The sequence below is a fragment of the Podarcis tiliguerta genome (assembly GCF_965153285.1).
Source record: "Podarcis tiliguerta genome assembly, chromosome: W".
NCBI classification, from domain to species: domain Eukaryota; kingdom Metazoa; phylum Chordata; class Lepidosauria; order Squamata; family Lacertidae; genus Podarcis; species Podarcis tiliguerta.
This window is the reverse complement of record NC_139552.1, coordinates 22,228,113-22,254,602: the sequence shown is the minus strand read 5'-3', so window position 1 is coordinate 22,254,602 and position 26,490 is coordinate 22,228,113. Positions and strand designations below refer to the sequence as shown.

The 26,490-nt window shown below is 40.2% G+C and overlaps 1 protein-coding gene across 1 annotated transcript in view; it reads right to left on the bottom strand.

Annotated features, from left to right (window-relative positions):
* Nucleotides 1–26,490, bottom strand: part of LOC310668801 (spectrin alpha chain, non-erythrocytic 1) — a gene marked incomplete at its 3' end in the record, with an annotated part of 199,549 nt that overhangs the window by 132,608 nt on the left and 40,451 nt on the right. The window contains exons 7-14 of the mRNA XM_083422129.1: nt 23,996–24,140; nt 21,744–21,898; nt 19,946–20,081; nt 18,464–18,565; nt 12,143–12,280; nt 9,229–9,339; nt 7,244–7,321; nt 5,724–5,879 (exon numbers count right to left, since the gene is read on the bottom strand). Of these exons, the coding sequence (XP_083278255.1) occupies nt 5,724–5,879; nt 7,244–7,321; nt 9,229–9,339; nt 12,143–12,280; nt 18,464–18,565; nt 19,946–20,081; nt 21,744–21,898; nt 23,996–24,140 (1,021 nt within the window). The remainder of the gene's footprint in view (nt 1–5,723; nt 5,880–7,243; nt 7,322–9,228; nt 9,340–12,142; nt 12,281–18,463; nt 18,566–19,945; nt 20,082–21,743; nt 21,899–23,995; nt 24,141–26,490) is intronic.

The following is a 26,490-nucleotide window of genomic DNA, read 5'->3' as shown; positions in this document are numbered from 1 at the left end:
TAAGGAAGGAGGGCTATGCCATTGTTTTCTTCTGTGTCTTGGTTTTTGGGGGGTGTTTCTTTTTGGATTAGCTTCGTAACCCTGTTTTGCTGGTATCCATTGGCAATTAACACATTTGAGAGATTCTGTAACTCAGTTGTCAAGTGGTCTTCGTCAGCCAGGCGTTTGGTTCTGGAGATGAGAGATGGCTACGGAGTTTATTTGTGCAGGGTGGTGGTGTGATTGTGCATGTAAGTAGCGGTTGGTGTGTGTTTTTTTCCGGTAGATATTATATATACATATATACATATTTATATATCTATGTTTGTGTGTATATGTGTGTTTGTATATGTATGTGTATATATTATAGACGGGAAAATAAGGTGTGTATGTGTGTGTGTGTGTGTGTATATATATATATATATGTTTGTGTATATGTGTATATTATAGACGGGAAAATACGGGGGGGGTGTGTGTGTGTATATATATCTATGTTTGTGTATATGTGTATATTATACACGGGAAAATACGGTGTGTGTGTGTGTATATATATATACACATACACACACACACACACACACACACACAAACAAACACATATATGTATATATTTATATATCTATGTTTGTGTTAATATGTGTGTGTGTGTTTGTATGTATATGTTTGTATGTATATGTGTATGTATATATTATAGACGGGAAAATACGGTGTTTATATACCCCGACAGGAAACTGGAAAGGAATCTGGGCCACAACAGGAAATGGAAAAGGAGTTTGGGCCCAGACAGGAAACGAGTCCGGGTCCCAACAGGAAACGGGAAAGGAGCCTGGGCCCAGACAGGAAGTGGGGAACGAGGCGGGGCCGAGACAGGAAACAGGAAAGGAGGCAGAGCCCTGACAGGAAACGGGAAAGGAATCTGGGCCACAACAGGAAATGGAAAAGGAGGTGGGGCCGAGACAGGAAACAGGAAAGGAGGCAGAGCCCTGACAGGAAACGGGAAAGGAATCTGGGCCACAACAGGAAATGGAAAAGGAGTTTGGGCCCAGACAGGAAACGAGTCCGGGTCCCAACAGGAAACGGGAAAGGAGCCTGGGCCCAGACAGGAAGTGGGGAAGGAGGCGGGGCCGAGACAGGAAACAGGAAAGGAGGCAGAGCCCTGACAGGAAACGGGAAAGGAATCTGGGCCACAACAGGAAATGGAAAAGGAGTTTGGGCCCAGACAGGAAACGAGTCCGGGTCCCAACAGGAAACGGGAAAGGAGCCTGGGCCCAGACAGGAAGTGGGGAACGAGGCGGGGCCGAGACAGGAAACAGGAAAGGAGGCAGAGCCCTGACAGGAAACGGGAAAGGAATCTGGGCCACAACAGGAAATGGAAAAGGAGTTTGGGCCCAGACAGGAAACGAGTCCGGGTCCCAACAGGAAACGGGAAAGGAGCCTGGGCCCAGACAGGAAGTGGGGAAGGAGGTGGGGCCGAGACAGGAAACGGGAAAGGAGGCAGGGCCCTGACAGGAAACGGGAAAGGAATCTGGGCCACAACAGGAAATGGAAAAGGAGTTTGGGCCCAGACAGGAAACGAGTCCGGGTCCCAACAGGAAATGGGAAAGGAGCCTGGGCCCTGACAGGAAACGGGAAAGGAATCTGGGCCACAACAGGAAATGGGAAAGGAGTTTGGGCCCAGGCAGGAAACGAGTCCGGGTCCCAACAGGAAATGGGAAAGGAGCCTGGGCCCAGACAGGAAGTGGGGAAGGAGGCGGGGCCGAGACAGGAATTGGGGAAGGAATCTTGGGCCCAGACAGGAAACGGGAAAGGAATCCGGGCCCAGACAGGAAATGGAAAAGGAGTTTGGGCCCAGACAGGAAACGAGTCCGGGTCTCAACAGGAAACGGGAAAGGAGCCCGGACCCAAACAGGAAAGGAGGCAGGGCCTTGACAGGAAACGGGAAAGGAATCTGGGCCACAACAGGAAATGGGAAAGGAGCCTGGGCCCAGACAGGAAGTGGGGAAGGAGGCGGGGCCGAGACACGAAACGGGAAAGGAGGCTGGGCCCTGACAGGAAACGGAAAAAGAATCTGGGCCACAACAGGAAATGGAAAAGGAGTTTGGGCCCAGACAGGAAACGAGTCCGGGTCCCAACAGGAAACGGGAAAGGAGCCTGGGCCCAGACAGGAAGTGGGGAAGGAGGTGGGGCCGAGACAGGAAACAGGAAAGGAGGCTGGGCCCTGACAGGAAACGGAAAAAGAATCTGGGCCACAACAGGAAATGGAAAAGGAGTTTGGGCCCAGACAGGAAACGAGTCCGGGTCCCAACAGGAAACAGGAAAGGAGCCTGGGCCCAGACAGGAAGTGGGGAAGGAATCCTGGGCCCAGACAGGAAATGGGAAAGGAATCCGGGCCCAGACAGGAAACGAGTCTGGGTTCCAACAGGAAACAGGAAATGAGCCCGGACCCAGACAGGAAATGGGAAGGGAGTCTGGTTCCCAACAGGAAACAGGAATGGCATCCGGGTCGAGACAGGAAATGGGGAAGGAATCCAGGCCAAGACAGGAAATGAGAAAGGAATCTGGGCCTTGACAGGAAACGGGGAAGTATCCGGGCCCAGACAGGAAATGGGAAAGGAATCTGGGTCCAGGCAGGAAACGAGTCCAGTCCCAACAGGAAATGGGGAAGGAATCCAGGCCCAGACAGGAAATGGGAAAGGAATCTGGGCCTTGACAGGAAATGGGAAGGAATCCGGGCCTGACAGGAAACGGGGAAGGAGGCGGGGCTTAGACAGGAAGCAGGGAAGGAGCCTAGGCCCAGACAGGAAATGGGGAAGGAACCCGGGCGTTGACAGGAAATGGGAAAGGAACCCGGGCCCAGACAGGAAACGCGTCTGGGTCACAACAGGAAACGGGAAAGGAGCCCAAGCCCAGACAGGAAATGGGAAAGTATCTGGGCCCCAACAGGAAACGGGGAAGGAGCCCAGGCTGAGACAGGAAACAGGAAATGAGTTCGGGTCCAAACAGGAAACAGGGAAGGAATCCTGTCCCAAACAGGAAACAAGTCCAGCCCCAACAGGAAATGGGGAAGGAATCCGGGCCCAGACAGGAAATGGGAAAGGAATCTGGGCCCAGACAGGAAACAGGAAACAAGTCCAGCCCCAACAGGAAATGGGAAAGGAATCCGGGTCCCAGCAAGAAACAAGTCCAGCCCCAACAGGAAATGGGAAAGGAATCTGGGCCCCAGCAGGAAACAGGAAACAAGTCCAGCCCCAACAGGAAATGGGGAAGGAATCTGGGCCCAGAGAGGAAACAGGAAACAAGTCCAGCCCCAACAGGAAACGAGAAACAAGTCCAGCCCCAACAGGAAACGGGAAACAAGTCCAGCCCCAACAGGAAATGGGAAAAGAATCTGGGCCCCAACAGGAAACGGGAAACAAGTCCAGCCCCAACAGGAAATGGGGAAGGAATCTGGGCCCAGACAGGAAATGGGAAAGGAATCTGGGCCCAGATAGGAAATGGGGAAGTATCCGGGCCCCGACAGGAAACAGGGAAGGAATCCTCTCCCAAACAGGATACAAGCCAGCCCCAACAGGAAATGGGGAAGGAATCCGGGCCCAGACAGGAAATGGGAAAGGAATCCGTGCCCCAACAGGAAATGGGAAAGGAATCTGGGCCTTGACAGGAAATGGGAAAGGAATACGGGTCCAGACAGGAAACAAGGAAGGAATCTGGGTCCAGAGAGGAAACGGGAAAGGAATCTGGGCCCAAACAGGAAACGGGAAGTGAGTCCAGGCCCAGACAGGAAATGGGGAAGTATCCGGGAAAGGAGTCTGGGCCCAGACAGGAAACAGGAAACAAGTCCAGCCCCAACAGGAAACGGGAAAGGAATCTGGGCCCAAATAGGAAGCGGGAAGTGAGTCCAGGCCCAGACAGGAAATGGGGAAGTATCCGGGAAAGGAGTCCGGCCCCCGAAAGGAAACAGGAAACAAGTCCAGCCCCACAGGAAATGGGAAAGGAATCCGGGTCCCAACAGGAAACAGGAAAGGAGTCCAAGCGCAGACAGGAAACAAGTCCGGGTCCCAACAGGAAACAAGTCCAGCCCCAACAGGAAATGGGAAAGGAATCTGGGCCCCAACAGGAAACAGGAAACAAGTCCAGCCCCAACAGGAAATGGGAAAGGAATCTGGGCCCAGACAGGAAACAGGAAACAAGTCCAGCCCCAACAGGAAACGGGAAACAAGCCCAGCCCCAACAGGAAATGGGAAAGGAATCTGGGCCCCAACAGGAAATTGGAAACAAGTCCAGCCCCAACAGGAAATGGGGAAGGAATCCGGGCCCAGACAGGAAATGGGAAAGAAATCTGGGTCCTGACAGGAAATGGGGAAGTATCCGGGCCCCGACAGGAAAGAAGGAAGGAATCTGGGTCCAGACAGGAAATGGGGAAGTATCCGGGCCCAGACAGGAAACAGGGAAGGAAACCTGTCCCAAACAGGAAACAAGTCCAGCCCCAACAGGAAATGGGAAAGGAATCCGGGCCCAGACAGGAAATGGGGAAGGAATCTGGGCCCAGACAGGAAATGGGAAGGAATCTGGGCCTGACAGGAAACGGGGAAGGAGCCCGGGCCCAGACAGGAAATGGGAAAGGAACCCGGATGTTGACAGGAAATGGTGAAGGAACCCGGGCGTTGACAGGAAATGGGAAAGGAGCCCGGGCCCAGACAGGAAACGAGTCTGGGTCCCAACAGGAAACGGGAAAGGAGCCCAAGCCCAGACAGGAAATAGGAAATTATCTGGGCCCCAACAGGAAATGGGGAAGGAGCCCAGGCTGAGACAGGAAACAGGAAATGAGTTCGGGTCCAAACAGGAAACGGGAAAGGAGCCTAGGCCCAGACAGGAAATGAGGAAGTATCCAGGTCCCGACAGGAAACAGGGAAGGAATCCTGGCCCAAACAGGAAACAAGTCCAGCCCCAACAGGAAATGGGGAAGGAATCCGGGCCCAGACAGGAAACGGGGAAGGAATCTGGGCCTTGACAGGAAATGAGAAAGGAATCCGTGCCCCAACAGGAAACGGGGAAGGAATCTGGGTCCAGAGAGGAAATGGGGAAGGAAGCCGGGCGTTGACAGGAAATGGGAAAGGAGCCCGGGCCCAGACAGGAAACGATTCCGGGTCCCAACCAGAAACGGGAAAGGAGCCCAAGCCCAGACAGGAAATGGGAAATTATCTGGGCCCCAACAGGAAATGGGGAAGGAGACCAGGCTGAGACAGGAAACAGGAAATGAATTCGGGTCCAAACAGGAAACGGGAAAGGAGCCTAGGCCCAGACAGCAAATGGGGAAGTATCCGGGCCCTGACAGGAAACAGGGAAGGGATCCTGTCCCAAACAGGAAACAAGTCCAGCCCCGACAGGAAATGGGGAAGGAATCCAGGCCCAGACAGGAAATGGGAAAGGAATCTGGGCCTTGACAGGAAACGGGGAAGTATCCGTGCCCCAACAGGAAATGGGAAAGGAATCTGGGCCCCGACAGGAAACAGGAAGCAAGTCCAGCCCCAAGAGGAAATGGGAAAGGAATCCGGGCCCAGACAGGAAATGGAAAAGGAATCCGGGCCCCAACAGGAAATGGCAAAGGAATCCGTGCCCCAACAGGAAATGGGAAAGGAATCCGGGCCCAGACAGGAAACAAGGAAGGAACCTGGGTCCAGAGAGGGAACGGGAAAGGAGGCGGGTCCCCGGCAGGAAGTGGGACAGGAAACGGGCCCCCGCACCTTGTAGGCCTCGTCGGTGGCCGTCTTCATCTTCTCGTTGACCCAACTCTTGAGTTCGTCCGAATCGCGGAAGAACTGCTGGAGGTGGAAGGAGTCGGCGAGTTGCGCCCGGCGGCGGAGCGCCCTCTCGTGGAGGGCGTTGCGGCGGTTCAAGAGCTGTGGGGGGAACGGGGAGAGGGAATATCATGTCATAATAATAAATATAAATATTATAAGTAATAAATGCAATCAATAGAATATTATAAGAAATAAATGCAATAAATAGAATATTTTAATAAATAAATGCAATAAATAGAACAACGAATATTAACAATATTACAGAAGAAATCTAATCCACATAATCATAAACGTAATAAATGCCATTTTAAAATATATACCTTTATGGCAGTCCACAAAAGAGTTTCAAGATCATAACCATAATTATTAACATTATTACTATATATAATAAATATTTATATAATATAATATAATTAATTAATATAAAGACCAACAAAACAGTTTCAATAATAATATGAATAAATGCAATAAATAGAATATTTTAATAAATAAATGCAATAAATAGAATAACAAATATTAACAATGTTATAGAAGAAATCTAATCCACATAATCATAAATGTAATAAATGCGATTTTTAAATATATACCTTTCTGGCAGTCCGTAGACCCACAAAAGAGTTTCAAGATCATAACCATAATTATTAATATTATTAATATATATAATAAATAGATATAAAAATATAACTATAACAATAAACATTAACAATAATATCTTATTGTAATAAACATAACCATATTTATTAATATTATTAATATCTATAATAAATATATATAAAAATATAAATATAACAATCAACATTAACAATAAGATATTATATAATACCTTATTGTAATAAACATCATAATAATAAACACAATAATAAATGTAATATAACATATATCTTTATTGCCGTCTGTAGACCAACAAAACAGTTTCAAAAATAATATAAATAAAGTAAATGTAATATATAAATAAATACTGCGGCCACCCACAAAACAGTGTCAAGATAATAATCATAATAATCATAATTATTAATATTATTAACATAAATAAAAAATAAAATAAAAATATAAATATAACAATAAACATTATTTATTGTTATATTTATATTTATTAACATTATTTATATAATAGCTTATTGTAATAAACATAATAATAATAAACACAATGATAAATGTAATAAATGTAAATGTAATATATAAATCATTATTGTGGTCACCCACAAAACAGTTTCAAGATCATAATCATTATAATTATTAATATATATAATAAATATAATGTAATAAATATTATATACATAATATTATATATTATATATTATATTATTATATACATAATAATAATAGATGTAGCAAAGGTAATATATAAGTATATATAAGTATATATATTTATTGCGGTCCGTAGACCCACAAAACAGTTTCAAGATCATAATCATAATAATCATTATTATTAACAATAAATATAATAAACATAATAAACTTACAGCATCTCTCCGGCTCGAAACATCTTCTTTGGCGTAGTGATTGTTTTGCATCAGTTTGGTGGCAAATTCGTCAAGGGCCTGCAAATTTGAATTAATATTAATAGTAGTAATAGTAATAATGATAATAATCATAGTAATATTTATGATGACCATGAAAATGAAAATTGTTCCCGTGAAAATCAAAATGGAAATTTCTAAAATGGAAATTTGAATTAATATTAATAGTACTAATAGTAGTAATTCGCCCAGGGCCTGCAAATTTGAATTAATATTAATTGTAGTAATAGTAATAATGATGTAATAATAATAATATTTATGATGACCATGAAAATGAAAATTGTTACCGTGAAAATTAACATGGAAATTGCTAAAATGGAAATTTGAATTAATATTAATAGTACTAATAGTAGTAATTCGCCCAGGGCCTGCAAATTTGAATTAATATTAATAGTAGTAATAGTAATAACGATGTAATAATAATAATATTTATGATGACCATGAAAATGTTAATTGTTCCCGTGAAAATTAACATGGAAATTGCTAAAGTGGAAATTTGAATTAATATTAATAGTAGTAATAGTAGTAATTCGCCCAGGGCCTGCAAATTTGAATTAATATTAATAGTAGTAATAGTAATAATGATGTAATAATAATAATATTTATGATGACCACGAAAATGAAAATTGTTCCCGTGAAAATCAACATGGAAATTGCTAAAATGGAAATTTGAATTAATATTAATAGTACTAATAGTAGTAATTTGTCCAGGGCCTGCAAATTTGAATTAATATTAATAGTAGTAATAGTAATAATGATGTAATAATAATAATATTTATAATGACCATGAAAATGAAAATTGTTCCCATGAAAATCAACATGGAAATTGCTAAAGTGGAAATGGTTAAAACAGAAATGGAAATTAAAAAGAAAAATTAAAAAGGAAAAACGACCCTTATTGCCGTGAAAATGATGACCGCGAAAATCAAAATGGAAATGGAAATTGTTAAAATGTTGGTTATGAAAACAGAAACCGAAATTATTAAAATTAGTAGTAGTAGTAATAATATTAACTATTTAATAAGAATAAGAATAAGAATTACTATATAATAATAATAATAATAATAATAATAATAATAACTATTTAATAATATAATATAATATAATATAATATAATATAATATAATATAATATAATAATATAATAACATTTACAATTTAATAATAATAATAATTACATAATAATAATAATAATAAGAAGAAGAAGAAAAAGAAGAAGAATGGGCTTAATAATAATAATAATAATAATAATAATAGCATTTTATCAGGGGACCAAAGGATGGGTATAAATGAAATAAACATAAATATAAAAATAGAAATGAAATAATAATAATAATAATAATAATAATAATAATAATAATAATTGGAGGCTCCCCTTCCTGGGCTTAATAATAATAATAATAATAATAATAATTACTATTTATACCCCTCCCATCTGGCTGGGTTTCCCCAGACACTCCCAACACAATAATAAAAAAATGATGATGATGATGATGATTCAAATGAAAATTAAAAAGTAATGGAAGATGATTGAAATGGAAATGACTCAAAAATTATTACCGTGAAAATTAAAGCGGAAATGGGTATGGTTGGAACGGAAATTATTAAAATGGAAATTATAAAAATGGAGATTATTAAAATGGAAATTATTAAAATAGAGATTATTAAAATGGAAATTATTAAAATGGAAATTGTTAAAATGCAGATTATAGGGAAATTAAAAAGGAAAATGACCGTGATTACCAAGAAAATTAGGACCGTGAAAATAAAATGGAAATGGTTACAATGGAAATTTTTTTAACGGAGGTTATTAAAATGGAAATGGAAATGATAGGAATTTAAAAAGGAAAATGTCCTTTATGACCACGAAAATAAAAATGGAAATTCTGAAAATGGGAATTATTTAATTCTGAAAATTAAAGGAATTACCGTGATTTTTTCTTCTTGGGCGCTGAGCGATTTCTCAAAATCTTCGTGTTTTTTCAGCAGCGCTTCCACGCTGTCGAGAGAATCGCCCAGATCTTCGTTCAGCAGGAAAGCCTGGGAAAAAGGAAAAAATATATATTATTTTTAATAGTATGAATAATAAAAATAATAAAATAATATTTATTTATTTATTTTATTATTAAATAGTAATTTATATTATATTATATTATATTATATTATATTATATTATATTATATTATATTATATTATATTATATTATATTATATTATATTATAAAATAGTAATTACTATTATTATTGTTATTAAATAGTAATTATTATTATATTATTATATTATTATTATTTATTAAAATAATATTTATCATAATAAATAACAATAACATAAAATATAAATTGGAAAAAACTCCGCAGCTCACAGCCAATCATACAAAAAAGTGGATTAAAATCCCATTTTTAATTTGATTTAATTTCCCAAGCTGAACTCTCCTTTCAATTCAATTCAAATCCCAATTCGATTTGGGGGCCGTGGGTCGCTGACCCCCGGCTTAGGGGTCAGGGTTCGAGGTTGGGGGTCAGGGTTAGGGGTCAGGGTTGGGGGGTTAGAGATGAGGGTTTGGGGTCAGGGTTTGAGGTTGGGGGTCAGGGTTGGGGGTTTAGGGTTAGAGACGAGGGTTTGGGGTGGGGGTTCGAGGTTGGGGGTCAGGGTTAGGGGTCAGGGTTGGGGGTTAGAGACGAGGGTTTGGGGTGAGGGTTCGAGGTTGGGGGTCAGGGTTAGGGGTCAGGGTCGAGGGTTAGAGACGAGGGTTTGGGGTGAGGGTCAGGGTTAGGGGTCAGGGTTGGGGGTTAGAGATGAGGGTTTGGGGTGAGGGTTCAAGGTTGGGGGTCAGGGTTAGGGGTCAGGGTTGGGGGTTAGAGACGAGGGTTTGGGGTGAGGGTTCGAGGTTGGGGGTCAGGGTTAGGGGTCAGATTTGGGGGTTAGAGATGAGGGTTTGGGGTGAGGGTTCGAGGTTGGGGGTCAGGGTTAGGGGTCAGGGTTGGGGGTTAGAGATGAGGGTTTGGGGTTAGGGTTCGAGGTTGGGGGTCAGGGTTAGGGGTCAGGGTTGGGGGTTAGAGACGAGGCTTAGGGGTGAGGGTTTGGGGTTGGGGATCAGAGTTAGGGGTCAGGGTTGGGGGTGGAGGGTTAGAGACGAGGGTTTGGGGTGAGGGTTCGAGGTTGGGGGTCAGCGTTAGGGGTCAGGGTTGGGGGTTAGAGACGAGGGTTTGGGGTGAGGGTTCGAGGTTGGGGGTCAGGGTAAGGGGTCAGGGTTGGGGGTTAGAGATGAGGGTTTGGGGTGAGGATTCGAGGTTGGGGGTCAGGGTTAGGGGTCAGGGTTGGGGGTTGAGGGTTAGAGACAAGGGTTTGGGGTGAGGGTTCGAGGTTGGGGGTCAGGGTTAGGGATCAGGGTTGGGGGTTGAGGGTTTAGAGACGAGGGTTAGAGGTAGAGGTAAGGGTTAGAGGTCAGGCATTGGGGGTTAGGGGTGTTAGAGATTAGAGATTAGGCCTTAGGGTCAAAGGTTAGAGTTAGGGGCAAGGGTTAGGGGTCAGGCATTGGGGGTCAGGGGTTGGGGGTTAGGGTTAGGGGTTAGAGGTCAGGCATTGGGGGTTAGGGGTTAGAGGTTAGGCCTTAGGGTTAGGGGTTAGAGGTCAGGCATTGGGGGTTAGGGGTTAGAGGTTAGGCCTTAGGGTTAGGGGTTAGAGGTCAGGCATTGGGGGTTAGGGGTCAGGGTTAGTGGTCAGGCCTTAAGGTTGGAGGTTAGAGGTAGAGGTCAGGGTTAGGGGTCATGCATTGAGGGTTAGGGGTTTGGGTTAGAGTTCAGGTATTAGGGGTTAGGGTTGGGGGTTAGAGGTCAGGGTTAGAGGTTAGGCCTTAGGGTTGGGGGTTAGAGGTCAGGCATTGGGGGTTAGGGGTTTGTGTCAGGGTTAGAGGTTAGGCCTTAAGGTTGGGGGGTTAGGGTTGGGGGTTAGAGGTCAGACATGAGAGGTTGGGGGTTAGAGGTAGAGGTCAGGGTTAGAGGCCCGGCATTGGGGGGTTAGGGGTTAGGGTTAGAGGTTAGGCCTTAGGGTTGGGGGTTAGAGGTCAGGCATTGGGGGTTAGGGATTTGTGTTAGAGGTCAGGCCTTAGGGTTGGGGGTTGGAGTTAGAGGTCAGGGTTAGAGGTCAGGAATTGGGGGTTAGGGTTAGAGGTTAGGCCTTAGGGTCAAAGGTTAGAGTTAGAGGTCAGGGTTAGAGGTCAGGAATTGGGGGTTAGGGGTTTGGGTTAGGGTTAGAGGTCAGGGGTTAGGGGTTTGTGTTAGGGGTCAGGGGTTAGGGGTTTGTGTCCTGGTTAGAGCTCCGCCCTTCGGGTTCCGGGTTCGACTTAGAGCTCCGCCTTAGAGCTCCGCCATCATTGGTTAGAGCTCAGCCCTTCCGGCTCCGGGTTCGAATCACAGAAGCCTTAGGGTTCTGGGTTCGAATGGGGGATTCTGGGCTTTTCCGGAACCTTCCGGCTCCGGGTTCGAATCCGATCTCAGCCCTTCCGGTTCTGGGTTCGAATCAGAGCTCAGCCCTTCCTCTCCGGGTTCGAATCCGAGCTCAGCCCTCCCGGCTCCGGGTTCGAATCCCGGCTTCCGGTTCTGGGTTCAAATTCGGGATTCTGGGCTTTTCCGGAACCTTCCGGCTCCGGGTTCGAATCCCGGCTTCCCGGAGAGTTCTGGGTTCGAATGGGGGATTCTGGGCTTTTCCGGAACCTTCCGGCTCCGGGTTCGAATCCCAGCTCAGCCCTTCCGGCTCCGGGTTCGAATCCCGGCTTCCGGTTCTGGGTTCAAATTCGGGATTCTGGGCTTTTCCGGAACCTTCCGGCTCCGGGTTCGACTCTGACCTCCTGCTTGCTCATCCAGTTGTCGACTTGCTCGGTGTCTCGGTAGAAAAGCTGGAGGTCCATGCACTGTTCGTACTGCTGGCGCCGGACTTCCCACAATTCCAAGAGGGCGGCCCGCTCCTCCGATAGGACGGTCAGCTGGGGGGCGGAGAGAGGGAGAGGTCAGAGGTCGGCACAGGAAGTATCATAGTGAAAAAATGGAATAAATGGGCTCCACGTAAGAGTAATAGAATATATATATATATATATATATATATATATATATATATATATATAATTATTATTATTATTATTATTATTATTATTATTGTATTATATATATGATATATTATTATATTATATTGTATTATATATATAATATTATACATTATTGTATTATATTGTATTAGATTATATATATAATATGATATATTATTATACTATATTGTATTAGATTATATATATAATATGATATATTATTATATTATATTGTATTATATTATATATATAATATGATATATTATTATATTATATTGTATTGTATTATGTATATAATATGATATATTATATTGTATTATATATATAATATGACATATTATTATATTATATTGTATTCTATTATATATATATTATATATTATCATATCATATTGTATTATATTATATATATAATATTATATATTATTATATATAATATATATATCATATAGTATACAATATAATATATGATATATTATATATAAATGTAATAGTAATAAATGTAATATATAAATATATAGCAATAACATTTTTATTATTATTATTATATTATAGTATATAATTATTATTATATTATATGTTATAATATATATTATATATATATATATTACACAATATATAATTGTGTAATATATATATATTTTATAATAATATAATATATAATTGTGTAATATATATATATTTTATAATAATATAATATATAATATTATATTATTACCTCTAAGCCCCAATACCTCTAACCGTTACCTCTACCTCTAACCCCCAGCCCTAAGGCCTAACCTCTAACTCTAACCCAACCCCTAACCCCCAATGCCTGACCCCTAACCCTTGCCTCTAACTCTAACCTTCGACCCTAAGGCCTAATCTCTAACCCTAACACCCCTAACCCTTAATGCCTGACCTCTAACCCTGACCCCTAACCCCCAAGGCTAAGGCCTGATCTCTAACCCTAACCCCTAACCCCAATGCCTGACCTCTAACACTTACCTCTAACTTGAACCCCCAACCCTAAGGCCTAGCCTCTAAGCATAACACAACCCCTAACCCCCAATGCCTGACCTCTAACCCCCAAGCCTAAGGCCTGATCTCTAACCCCAAACCCCGATGCCTGACCTCTATCCCTAACCCCGGAGCCTCAATGCCTGACCTCTAACCCCCAACCCTAAGGCCTGATCTCTAATTCTAACCCCTAACCCTAACACGAACCCCTGACCCCTAAATCCAACCCCAATGCCGGGCCTCTAACCCTAATCCTAACACAAACCCCTAACCCCCAATGCCTGACCTCTAACCCTTGCCTCTAACTCTAACCTTCGACCCTAAAGCCTGACCTCTAACCCTAACACCCCTAACCCTTAATGCCTGACCTCTAACTCAAACCCCCAACCCTAAGGCCTAACCTCTAACCCTAACCCCCAATGCCTGACCTCTAACCCTGACCTCCAACCCCTCTGAGCTCTAAGTCGAACCCGCAACCCGAAGGCCTGACCTCTAACCCGGACACAAACCCCTAACCCCCAATGCCTGACCCCTAACCCTTGCCTCTAACTCTAACCTTCGACCCTAAGGCCTAATCTCTAACCCTAACACCCCTAACCCCCAATGCCTGACCTCTAACCCTGACCTCTACCTCTAACCCCCAACCCTAAGGCCTAACCTCTAACCCCTAACCCCCAATGCCTGACCTCTAACCCCCATCCCAATCCTAAGGCCTAACCTCTAACCCCCAATGCCCGACCTCTAACCTTGACCTCTAACCCCCCAACCCTAAGGCCTAACCTCTAACCCCTAACCCCCAATGCCTGACCTCTAGCCCTACAACAAACCCCTAACCCCCAATGCCTGACCCCTAACCCCCAACCCCAATGCCTGACCTCTAGCCCCACAAGAAACCCCTAACCCCCAATGCCTGACCTCTAACCCCAACCCTAATGCCTGACCTCTAGCCCCACAAGAAACCCCTAACCCCCAATGCCTGACCTCTAACCCCAACCCTAATGCCTGACCTCTAGCCCTACAACAAACCCCTAACCCTAACCCCCAATGCCTGACCCCTAACCCCCAACCCTAAGGCCTAGCCTCTAATCCTAACACAAACCCCTAGCCCCCAATGCCTAACCCCTAACCCCAACTGTAATGCCTGACCTCTAGCCCTACAACAAACACCTAACCCCAATGCCTGACCTCTAACGCTTACCTCTAACCCCCAATGCCTGACCTCTAACCCTGACGTCTAACCCTAACCCCCAACCCTAACCTCTAACCCTAACACAAACCCCCAACCCCCAATGCCTGACCTCTAACCCCAACCCTAATGCCTGACCTCTAGCCCTTCAACAAACCCCTAACCCCCAGTGCCTGACCTCTAACCCTTCCCTCTAACCCCCAAGGCTAAGGCCGGATCTCTAACCCTAACCCCTAACCCCCAATGCCTGACCCCTAACCCCAACTGTAATGCCTGACCTCTAGCCCTACAACAAACCCCTAACCCCCAATGCCTGACCTCTAACACAAACCTCTAAGCCCCAATGGCTGACCTCTAACCCCCAAGCCTAAGTCCTAGCCTCTAACACTAACCCTAACCCCTAACCCCCAATGCCTGACCTCTAACCCTTACTTCTAACCCCCAAGGCCTCACCTCTAACCCTAACCCCAGTGCCTGACCTCTAACCCTTCCCTCTAACCCTAACACAAACCCCTAACCCCAATGCCTGACCTCTAACCCTGACCCCTAACCCCCAAGGCTAAGGCCTGATCTCTAACCCTAACCCCTAACCCCCAATGCCTGACCTCTAACCCCAACCCTAATGCCTAGCCTCTAATCCTAACACAAACCCCTAACCCCCAACCCTAAGGCCTAACCTCTAACCCTAACCCTAACCCCTAACCCCCAATGCCTGACCTCTAACCCCCAACCCTAAGGCCTAACTTGTAACCCTAACCCCTAACCCCCAATGTCTGACCCCTAACCCCAACCCTAATGCCTGACCTCTAACCCCAACCCTAATGCCTGACCTCTAACCCCCAAGGCTAAGGCCTGATCTCTAACCCTAACCCCTAACCGCCAATGCCTGACCTCTAACCCCAACCCTAATGCCTAGCCTCTAACCCTTACACAAACCCCCAGCCCCCAATGCCTGACCCCTAACCCCAACCGTAATGCCTGACCTCTAGCCCTACAACAAACCCCTAACCCCCAATGCCTGACCCCTAAACCCTAACCCTAAGGCCTAGCCTCTAACCCTACAACAAACCCCTAACCCCCAATGCCTGACCCCTAACCCCAAGCCTAAGGCCTGACCTCTAGCCCTACAACAAACCCCCAACCCCCAATGCCTGACCTCTAACCCCCAAGCCTAAGGCCTGATCTCTAACCCTAACCCCCAATGCCTGACCTCTAACCCTGACCTCTAACCCCCAAGACTAAGGCCTGACCTCTAACCCTAACACAAACCCCTAACCCCCAACGCCTGACCTCTAACCCTAAACCCCAACCCTAATACAAACCCCTAATCCCCAATGCCTGACCTCTAACCCCCCAGCCTAAGGCCTAACGTGTAACCCTAACCCCTAACCCCCAAGGCCTGACCTCTAACCCTAACCCCCCCCACCCTAAGGCCTGACCTCTAACCCTAACACCAACCCCTAACCCCCAATGTCTGACCTCTAACCCTAACCCCCAACCCTAAGGCCTGACCTCGAACCCTGACTTCTAACCCCCAATGCCTGACCCCTAACCCCAACCCTAAGGCCTAGCCTCTAATCCTAACACAAACCCCTAGCCCCCAATGCCTAACCCCTAACCCCAACCCTAATGCCTGACCTCTAGCCCTACAACAAACCCCCAACCCCAATGCCTGACCTCTAACCCTGACCTCTAACCCCCAATGCCTGACCTCTAACCCTAACACAAACCCCTAACCCCAATGCCTGACCCCTAACCCCAACCCTAATGCCTGACCTCTAGCCCTACAACAAACCCCCAACCCCCAATGCCTGACCTCTAACCCTGACCTCTAACCCTAACCCCCAACCCTAACCTCTAACCCTAACACAAACCCCCAACCCCTAATGCCTAACCCCTAACCCCCAACCCTAAGGCCTGACCTCTAGCCCTACAACAAACCCCTAACCCCCAATGCCTGACCTCTAACCCCCAAGCCTAAGGCCTGACCTCTAACCCTTACCCCCAACCCCAATTCCTAACCTCTAACCCCCAACCCCTGACCTCTAACCCCAACCCTAATGCCTGACCTCTAGCCCTACAACAAACCCCCAACGCCTGACCTCTAACCCTGACCTCTAACCCTAACCCCCAACCCTAACCTCTAACCCTAACACAAACCCCCAACCCCCAATGCCTAACCCCTAACCACCAACCCTAAGGCCTGTCCTCTAACCCTACAACAAACCCCTAACCCCCAATGCCTGACCTCTAACCCCCAAGCCTAAGGCCTGACCTCTAACCCTTACCCCCAACCCCAATTCCTAACCTCTAACCCCCAACCCCTGACCTCTAACCCCAACCCTAATGCCTGACCTCTAGCCCTACAACAAACCCCTAGCCCCCAATGCCTGACCCCTAACCCTAACACAGATAACCCCTAATAACTGACCCCTAACCCCTACTCCACCCCTAACCCTAACCCTATAATTTCCCTATAATCCCCTAATAATTTCCCAAATATTCCCAAATAATTCCCCTAATATTCCCTAATAATTGCCTAATAATTCCCCAAATATCCCCTAATAATTGCCTAATAATTCCCCAAATATCCCCTAATAATTGCCTAATAATTCCCCAAATATTCCCCAAATATTCCCTAATAATTTCCCAAATACTCCCTAATAATTCCCCAAATATTCCCTAATAATTGCCTAGTAATTTCCCAAATATCCCCTAATAATTGCCTCATAATTCCCCAAATATTCCCTAATGATTGCCTAATAATTTCCCAAATATTCCCTCATAATTGCCTAATAATTCCCCAAATATTCCCTAATAATTTCCCAAATATTCCCTCATAATTGCCTAATGATTTCCCAAATATTCCCTAATAATTCCCCAAATATTCCCTAATAATTGCCTAATAATTTCCCAAATATTCCCTAATAATTTCCCAAATATTCCCTCATAATTGCCTAATAATTTCCCAAATATTCCCTAATAATTTCCCAAATATTCCCCAAATATTCCCTAATAATTGCCTAATAATTCCCCAAATATTCCCTAATAATTGCCTAAATAATTTCCCAAATATTCCTTAATAACTGCCTAATAATTCCCCAAATATTCCCTAATAATTTTCCAAATATTCCCTAATAATTGCCTAATAATTGCCTAATAATTCCCCAAATATTCCCATATAATTTCCCAAATATTCCCTAATAATTTCTTAATAATTTCCCAAATATTCCCTAATAATTGCCTAATAATTTCCCAAATATCCCCTAATAATTTCCCAAATATTCCCCAAATATTCCCTAATAATTGCCTAATAATTCCCCAAATATTCCCTAATAATTGCCTAATAATTTCCCAAATATTCCCTAATAATTCCCCAAATATTCCCTAATAATTGCCTAATAATTCCCCAAATATTCCCTAATAATTGCCTAATAATTCCCCAAATATTCCCTAATAATTGCCTAATAATTCCCCAAATATTCCCTAATAATTGCCTAATAATTCCCCAAATATTCCCTAATAATTGCCTAATAATTCCCCAAATATTCCCTAATAATTGCCTAATAATTCCCCAAATATTCCCTAATAATTGCCTAATAATTTCTTAATAATTCCCTAATAATTCCCCAAATATTCCCTAATAATTGCCTGATAATTTCCCAAATATTCCCTAATAATTGCCTAATATTCCCTAATAATTTCCCAAGTATTCCCTCATAATTGCCTAATAATTTCCCAAATATTCCCTAATAATTGCCTAATAATGCCCCAAATATTCCCTAATAATTGCCTAATAATGCCCCAAATATTCCCTAATAATTCCCCAAATATTCCCTAATAATTGCCTAATAATTTCTTAATAATTTCCCAATAATTTCCTAATAAATTAACCCTTACCTTCTCTCTCACTTCCGCAGAAGCGTAATGTCCGGCCGCAAGGAGGGCTTGTCCCGATTCGTCGGCCGACTTGAAACTATCTTCGTGGGCATCAATTTCTCCCTGCGGGGAAAAAAAATTGATTTATTAAATTTAATCAGATTAATCAGGTAATAAACAGCAATGAAATAAATGGAAAATTCAATTCAATAAAGGTAATATAAATAAAAAAGAAATTTAATTAATGTCATTTAAAAATTAAATGTAAGAAACGTCGCCTAAAAATGCTTAAAAATTAAAATTAATGTCATTTAAAAAGGCATGAAAATTAAGTGTAACAGAGACCATTTAAAAAGGCATAAAAATTAAGTCACAGATACCATTTAAAAATGCATAAAAATTAAAATTAATAAATGCAAAAATGCATAAAAATTAAATTTAACATAATTTAAAAAGGCATAAAAATTTATTAAATTTAAACAAATTAATCAGGTAATAAACAGCAATGAAATAAATGGAAAAATAAATTCCATAAAGGTAATGGAAATAAAAAAGAAATTTAATTAATGTCATTTAAAAATTAAATGTAAGAAACGTCGCCTAAAAAGGCTTAAAAATTAAAATTAATGTCATTTAAAAAGGCATGAAAATTAAGTGTAGCAGATACCATTTAAAAATGCATAAAAATTTAAATTAATAAATGTAAAAATGCATAAATTTAACATCATTTAAAAAGGCATAAAAATTAAAAAAGTCACTAAAAATTAAGTGTAACAGATAACATTTAAAAATGCGTAAAAATTAAAATTAATAACTGCAAAAATGCACAAAAATTAAAATTAATGTCATTTAAAAAGGCATAAAAATTAAGTGTAACAGATAACATTTAAAAATGAGTAAAAATTAAAATTAATAACTGCAAAAATGCATAAAAATTAAAATTAATGTCATTTAAAAAGGCATGAAAATTAAGTGTAACAGATAACATTTAAAAATGCGTAAAAATTAAAATTAATAAATGTAAAAATGCCTAAAAATTAAAATTAATAAATGCAAAAATGCCTAAAAATTAAATTTAACATCATTTTAAAAGGCATAAAAATTTAAAAAAGTCACTAAAAATGCATACAAATTAAATTTAATGTCATTTTAAAAGGCATAAAAATTTTAAAAAGTCGCTAAAAATGCACAAAAATTAAATTTAATGCCATTTAAAAAGGCATAAAAAATTTAAAAATGTCACAAAAAATGCATAAAAATTAAATTTAATGTCATTTAAAAAGGCAGAAAAAAATTTAAAAGTCACTAAAAATGCATACAAATTAAATTTAATGTCATTTAAAAAGGCATAAAGTTTTTTTAAAAGTCACTAAAAATGCATAAAAAATGCATTAAAAATGCATAAAAATTAAATTTAATGTCATTTAAAAAGGCATAAAAAATAAATTCAATGTCATGTAAAAATTAATAAAATTGGATTTGCTGACGCCGAAAAATATTTACCTTGTGTTCTTGATGACGGTCAAGAAGAGCTTCGGCTCCGGCGACATCGTTAGCAAGTTCGTCAGCGTTGATCAAAGCCTTCATTTCGGTGACCCAGCTGGTGAGATCGCGGAAATCGGCGAGGAATCGCTGGAGGCTTGGGGGGGCAAATTTGGGGGGGAAATAGAATAATTTAATAATAATAATAATAATAATAATAATAGAATATGATATAATATAATAATAAATTTAAGTGGCTGTCTTCTCAGTAGGGGGCAAATTTTTGGGAGAAATATAATTTTATAACAATTATAAGAAGAAGTGTATATAATAATAATAATAATAATAATAATAATAATGTAATAATAACAGGAAGTGTATAATAATAATAATAAATTTAAGCGGTGGTCTTCTCAGTAGGGGGCCAATTTTGGGGGGAAATATAATTTAATAATAATTATAAGAAGAGGAAGTGTAAATAATAATAATAATAATAATAATAATAATAATAATAATAATTGGCCAAATCACAGCATTTGGGGGGATATTTTTTTTTTAAATATTTTATTCAGTTTTACATAAGAAATAAAAACAACATACAATAAGCAACAAACAAAACAAAGAAAAATACAGTTACACAAACATAGAACACCAAAACAACAGAAATAAACATAATCTTATCTTCATAGTAGCCTTGCATTAACTTCTTTCTCCGACTTCCCCAAATCATTATTATTCCAAATCATACAATTGAACAACAAATCCCTTCCCTCTGTCATGTTTAAATTCTTGTCTTAATTTGAATATCTTAAATTAACTTCTTCAATACTTATAACTTAAAATATTGAATCTTCTAATTTTTGAGATTTTAAAGCAATAACCTTATACATTCCATCGGATGTCGTTCTAAGATTCATTAATCTTGTAATGTTTCTGTAAATATTCTTTAAGGGATTTGGGGGAAATTTGGGGCCAAGATTGAGGAGCAATAATAATAATAATAATAATAATAATAATAAATAGCAACAACAACAACATTCAAGCACTGCGGGAGCAAGCCCAGGGCTGCTGGGTAATAATAATAATAATAATAATAATAATAATAATAATAAATAATAATATTAAATATTTCTGCCAAGTCGGCAAAGGAGTGTCGAAAACGGGCCGCCCCCTTCTTATAATAATAATAATAATAATAATAATAATAATAATAATAATATAGTAGTAGTAATAGTAGTAGTAGTAATAGTAGCAATAATAATAATAGTAGTAGTAGTAGTAGTACTAATAATAGTAGTAGCAGTAGTAGTAGTAGTAGTAATAATAATAATAATATAATAATAGTAGGAGGAGGAGGAGGAGGAGGAGGAGTAATAGTAGTAATAATAGTAGTAATAATAGTAGTAGTAATATTAATAGTAGAAGTAATAATAATAATAATAATAATAATAATAATAATAATAATAATAATAATAAACGGGGGGTGTGGAGAGCGCCCCTCGCCCCACCGGCCCGCCCCCTTACCGGTAGGAGTCGTTCAGAATAATAATAAAATAATAATAATAATAATAATAATAATAATAATAATAATAATAAAAACAGTAACAACTACAACAACAATAGTAGTAGTAGTAGTAGTAATAATAGTAGTAGTAATAATAGTAGTAATAATAATAGTAATAATAGTAATAATAGTAATAGTAATAGTAATAATAATAATAATATAACAATAATAATACAATAACAACAACAACAACAACAATAATAAACCGGGGGGGGTGGAGAGCGCCCCTCGCCCCACCGTCCCGCCCCCTCTTACCGGTAGGAGTCGTTCAGGTGGGCGTGCCTCTCGGCGGCCCGGGTGCGAATCTGCTCCCAGTTGGCCACCAGTTCCTCCCGCTTGACGTGGATCTGGGGGGCGTTGGGGGGGTGGGACTGTTGGAGGCGGTCGGATTCGGAGCCCAGAGCCTTGACCTGAGGAAAGATCAGAATTTCATATTGTGGAAATAGGAATAAAAATCAAAATTTAAAAATTTAAAAATTTAAAAATTTAAAAATGTAAAATTTAAAAGGAAGGAAGGAAGGAGGGAAGGAAGGGAAGGAAGGAAGGAAGGAAGGAAGGAGGGAGGGAGGGAAGGAGGGAGGGAGGGAGTCAAGGAAGGAAGGAAGGAAGGAAGGAAGGAGGGAGGGAAGGAAGGAGGAAGGGAAGGAAGGAAGGAAGGAAGGAAGGAAGGAAGGAAGGAAGGAGAGAGGGAGGGAGGGAGGGAGGGAGGGAGGGAAGGAAGGTGGGAAGGAAGGAAGGAAGGAGGGAGGGAGGGAAGGAAGGAGGAAAGGAAGGAAGGAAGGAAGGAAGGAAGGAGGGAAGGATTGAAGGAAGAAGGAGAGAGGGAGGGAGGGAGGGAAGGAAGGAAGGAAGGAAGGAAGGAGAGAGGGAGGGAGGGAAGGAAGGAGGGAGGGAGGGAAGGAGGGAGAGAAGGAAGGAAGGAGGGAGGGTGGGAAGGAAGGAAGGGAGAGAGGGAGGGAGGAGGGAGGGAGGGAGGAAGGAGGGAGGGAGGGAGGGAGGAAGGAGAGAGGGAAGGAGGGAAGGAAGGAGGGAGGGAGGGAAGGAAGGAGGGAGGGAAGGAAGGAAGGAAGGAAGGAAGGAAGGAAGGAAGGAAGGAAGGAAGGAAGGAAGGAGGGATCGAGGAAATATCAGAATTTCATATTGTGAAAATCAGAAGAAAAATCAAAATTTAAATGCGGGAAATGAAATGTAAAGAAAAAGAAGGAACATTTCTTCATATGTGGTGGGATTGCAAGAAGGCCAAGGGCTTCTGGGAAATGATCTTTCCTTCCTTCCCCCTCCCTCCCTCCTTTGCTTCCTTCTTTCCCTCCTTCTTTCCTTTCCTCCTTTCCTTTCTTTCCTCCCTCCCTCCCTCTCTCCCTCCCACCCTCTATTTCCTTCCTTCCTTCCTTCCTTCCCTCCCTCTCTCCTTCCTTCTCTCCCTCCCTCCCTCCTTCCTTCCTTCCTTCCTTCCTTCTGCCTCCTTCCCTCCCTCTCCTCTTCTTCCTTCCTTCCCTCCTCTCCTTCTTTCCTTCCTTTCTTCCCTGCTCCTTTTTCCTCTTTCCTCCCCTCCTTCCTTCCTTCCTTCCTTCCTTCCTCCCTCCCTCCCTCCCTCCCTCCTTTCCTTCCTTCCCTCCCTCCTTCCTTCCCTCCCTCTCTCCTTCCTTCCTCCTTTTCTCCCTCCCTCCCTTCCCTCCTTCCTTCCTTCCTTCCCTCCCTCCTTCCTTCCTCTCTCCCTTTCCTCCCTCTCGCCTTCCTTCCTTCCTTCCTTCCTCCCTCCCTCCCTCCCTCCTTTCCTTCCTTCCCTCCCTCCCTCCTTCCTTCCCTCCCTCTCTCCTTCCTTCCTCCTTTTCTCCCTCCCTTCCCTCCTTCCTTCCTTCCTTCCTTCCTTCCCTCCCTCCTTCATTCCTCTCTACCTTTCCTCCCTCTCGCCTTCCTTCCTTCCTTCCTTCCTTCCTTCCTTCCTTCCTCCCTCCCTCCTTTCCTTCCCTCCCTCCCTCCCTCCTTCCCTCCCTCTCTCCTTCCTTCCTCCTTTTCTCCCTCCCTTCCCTCCTTCCTTCCTTCCTTCCTTCCTTCCTTCCCTCCCTCCTTCATTCCTCTCTCCCTTTCCTCCCTCTCGCCTTCCTTCCTTCCTTCCTTCCTTCCTTCTTTCCTTCCTCCTTCCTTCCTTCCCCTCCCTCCCTCCTTCTTTCCTTTCCTCCCTTCCTTCCTTTCTTTCCTCCTTCCTTCCTTCCCTCCCTCCCTCCCTCCCCCCTCCTTTCCTCCACTCCTTCCTTCCTTTCTTCCTCCCTCTTTCCTTCTCTCCTTCCTGCCTTCCTTCCTCCCTCTTTCCCTCCCTCCCTTCCTTCCCTCCTTCCTTCCTTCCTCCCTCCTTCCTTCCTTCCCCCCACCCTCCCTCCTTTCCTTCCTTCTTTCCCTCCTTCTTTCCTTTCCTCCTATCCTTTCTTTCCTCCCTCCTTCCTTCCCTCCCTCCCCTCCCTCCTTCCTTCCTAGCTCCGCCCTCCTTCCCGATTCGTCCAATCGCCCACCTTGTCCTCCAGGGCCGCCAGATCCCTTTCCAGCCCTTCGTGTTTGCGCAGGAGAGCCTGGACGCTCGCCAGATCCCGTCCGAAATCGTCGGACGCCATGAGTTGCTCCTTTTCCTTGATCCAGCTGATCGTTTCGTCGACGTCTCTGCGGAAGAGAATGGAAGAAATAATAATAATAATAATAAATAAATAAAATAAAATAATAATAATAAAATAATAATAATAAATAATATAAAATAATAATAATAAAATAAATAATAATAATAATAATAATAATAATAACAACATGAAATAATAGGAATTTAATTTGAATTTATTTCCTTTTATCCTATAAAAGGAATTAAAATGAAAATTGGAATGAAATTGAAAATTAAATGAAATGAATTTAAATGGAATGAAATTTAAATGAAATGAAATAAATTGAAGTCAAATAAAATCAAGTGAAGTAAAACGAAATGAAATGAAATTTAAATAAAATAAAATAAATTGAAGTAAAATGAAATGAAATTTAAATAAAATAAAATAAATTGAAGTAAAATAAAATAAAATAAATTGAAGTAAAATGAAATGAAATGAAATGAAATTTAAATAAAATAAAATAAATTGAAGTAAAATAAAATAAATTGAAGTAAAATAAAATAAACTGAAGTAAAATAAAATAAAATAAATTGAAGTAAAATAAAATAAAATAAATTGAAGTAAAATAAAATCAAGTGAAGTAAAACGAAATGAAATGAATTAAAATAAAATCAAGTGAAACGAAATGAAACACATGGACATCCAATGAAATAAAATGAATTGAAATATAACAAAATATAATAAGATGAATTGAAATAAAATAAAATAAATTGAAATAAAATAAAATAAAATGAATTGAAGTAAAATAAAATCAAGTGAAGTAAAACAAAACGAAATGAATTAAAATAAAATCAAGTGAAGTCAAATAAAATCAAGTGAAACAAAATGAAACACATGGAAATCAAATGAAATGAAATGAAGTACCATGAAATAAAATAAAATAACATGAAATGAAATGAAATAAAATAAAATAAAATGAATTGAAGTAAAATAAAATCAAGTGAAACGAAATGGAAATCAAATGAAATGAAATAAAATGCAATAAATTGAAATAAAATAAAATAAAATGCAATAAATTGAATTGAAATGAAATGAAATAAAATGCAATAAATTGAAATAAAATAAATTAAAATGAACAAATGAATTAAAATAAAATGCAATAAACTAAACTAAACTAAAATGAATCAAAATCAAATAAAATAAGATGAATTGAAATAAAATAAAATAAAATAAATTGAAATAAAATAAAATAAAATGAATTGAAATAAAATAAAATAAAATGAATTGAAATAAAATAAAATGAAGTAAAATAAAATCAAGTGAAACGAAATGGAAATCAAATGAAATGAAATAAAATGCAATAAATTGAAATAAAATAAAATAAAATGCAATAAATTGAATTGAAATGAAATGAAATAAAATGCAATAAATTGAAATAAAATAAATTAAAATGAACAAATGAATTAAAATAAAATGCAATAAACTAAACTAAACTAAAATGAATCAAAATCAAATAAAATAAGATGAATTGAAATAAAATAAAATAAAATAAATTGAAATAAAATAAAATAAAATGAATTGAAATAAAATAAAATAAAATGAATTGAAATAAAATAAAATGAAGTAAAATAAAATCAAGTGAAACGAAATGGAAATCAAATGAAATGAAATAAAATGCAATAAATTGAAATAAAATAAAATAAAATGCAATAAATTGAATTGAAATGAAATGAAATAAAATGCAATAAATTGAAATAAAATAAATTAAAATGAACAAATGAATTAAAATAAAATGCAATAAACTAAACTAAACTAAAATGAATCAAAATCAAATAAAATAAGATGAATTGAAATAAAATAAAATAAAATAAATTGAAATAAAATAAAATAAAATGAATTGAAATAAAATAAAATAAAATGAATTGAAATAAAATAAAATGAAGTAAAATAAAATCAAGTGAAACGAAATGGAAATCAAATGAAATCAAATGAAATGACAAGAACTAACTTGAAATAGCATGAAATAAAATAAAATGCAATAAATTGAAATAAAATGCAATAAATAGAAATGAAATGAAATGAAATGCAATAAATTGAAATAAAATGCAATAAATTGAAATGAAATGAAATGCAATAAATTGAAATAAAATAAAATAAAATGCAATAAATTGAAATGCAATGCAATGCAATAAATTGAAATAAAATAAAATAAAATGCAATAAATTGAAATGCAATGCAATGCAATGCAATAAATTGAAATAAAACAAAATAAAATAAAATGAATAAAGGATTTAAATAAAATAAAATGCGATAAACTAAACTATACTAAACTAAAATAAAATAAATTGAAATAAAATAAATTGAAATAAAATAAAATAAATTGAAATAAAATAAAATAAAATAAAATGAATAAAGGA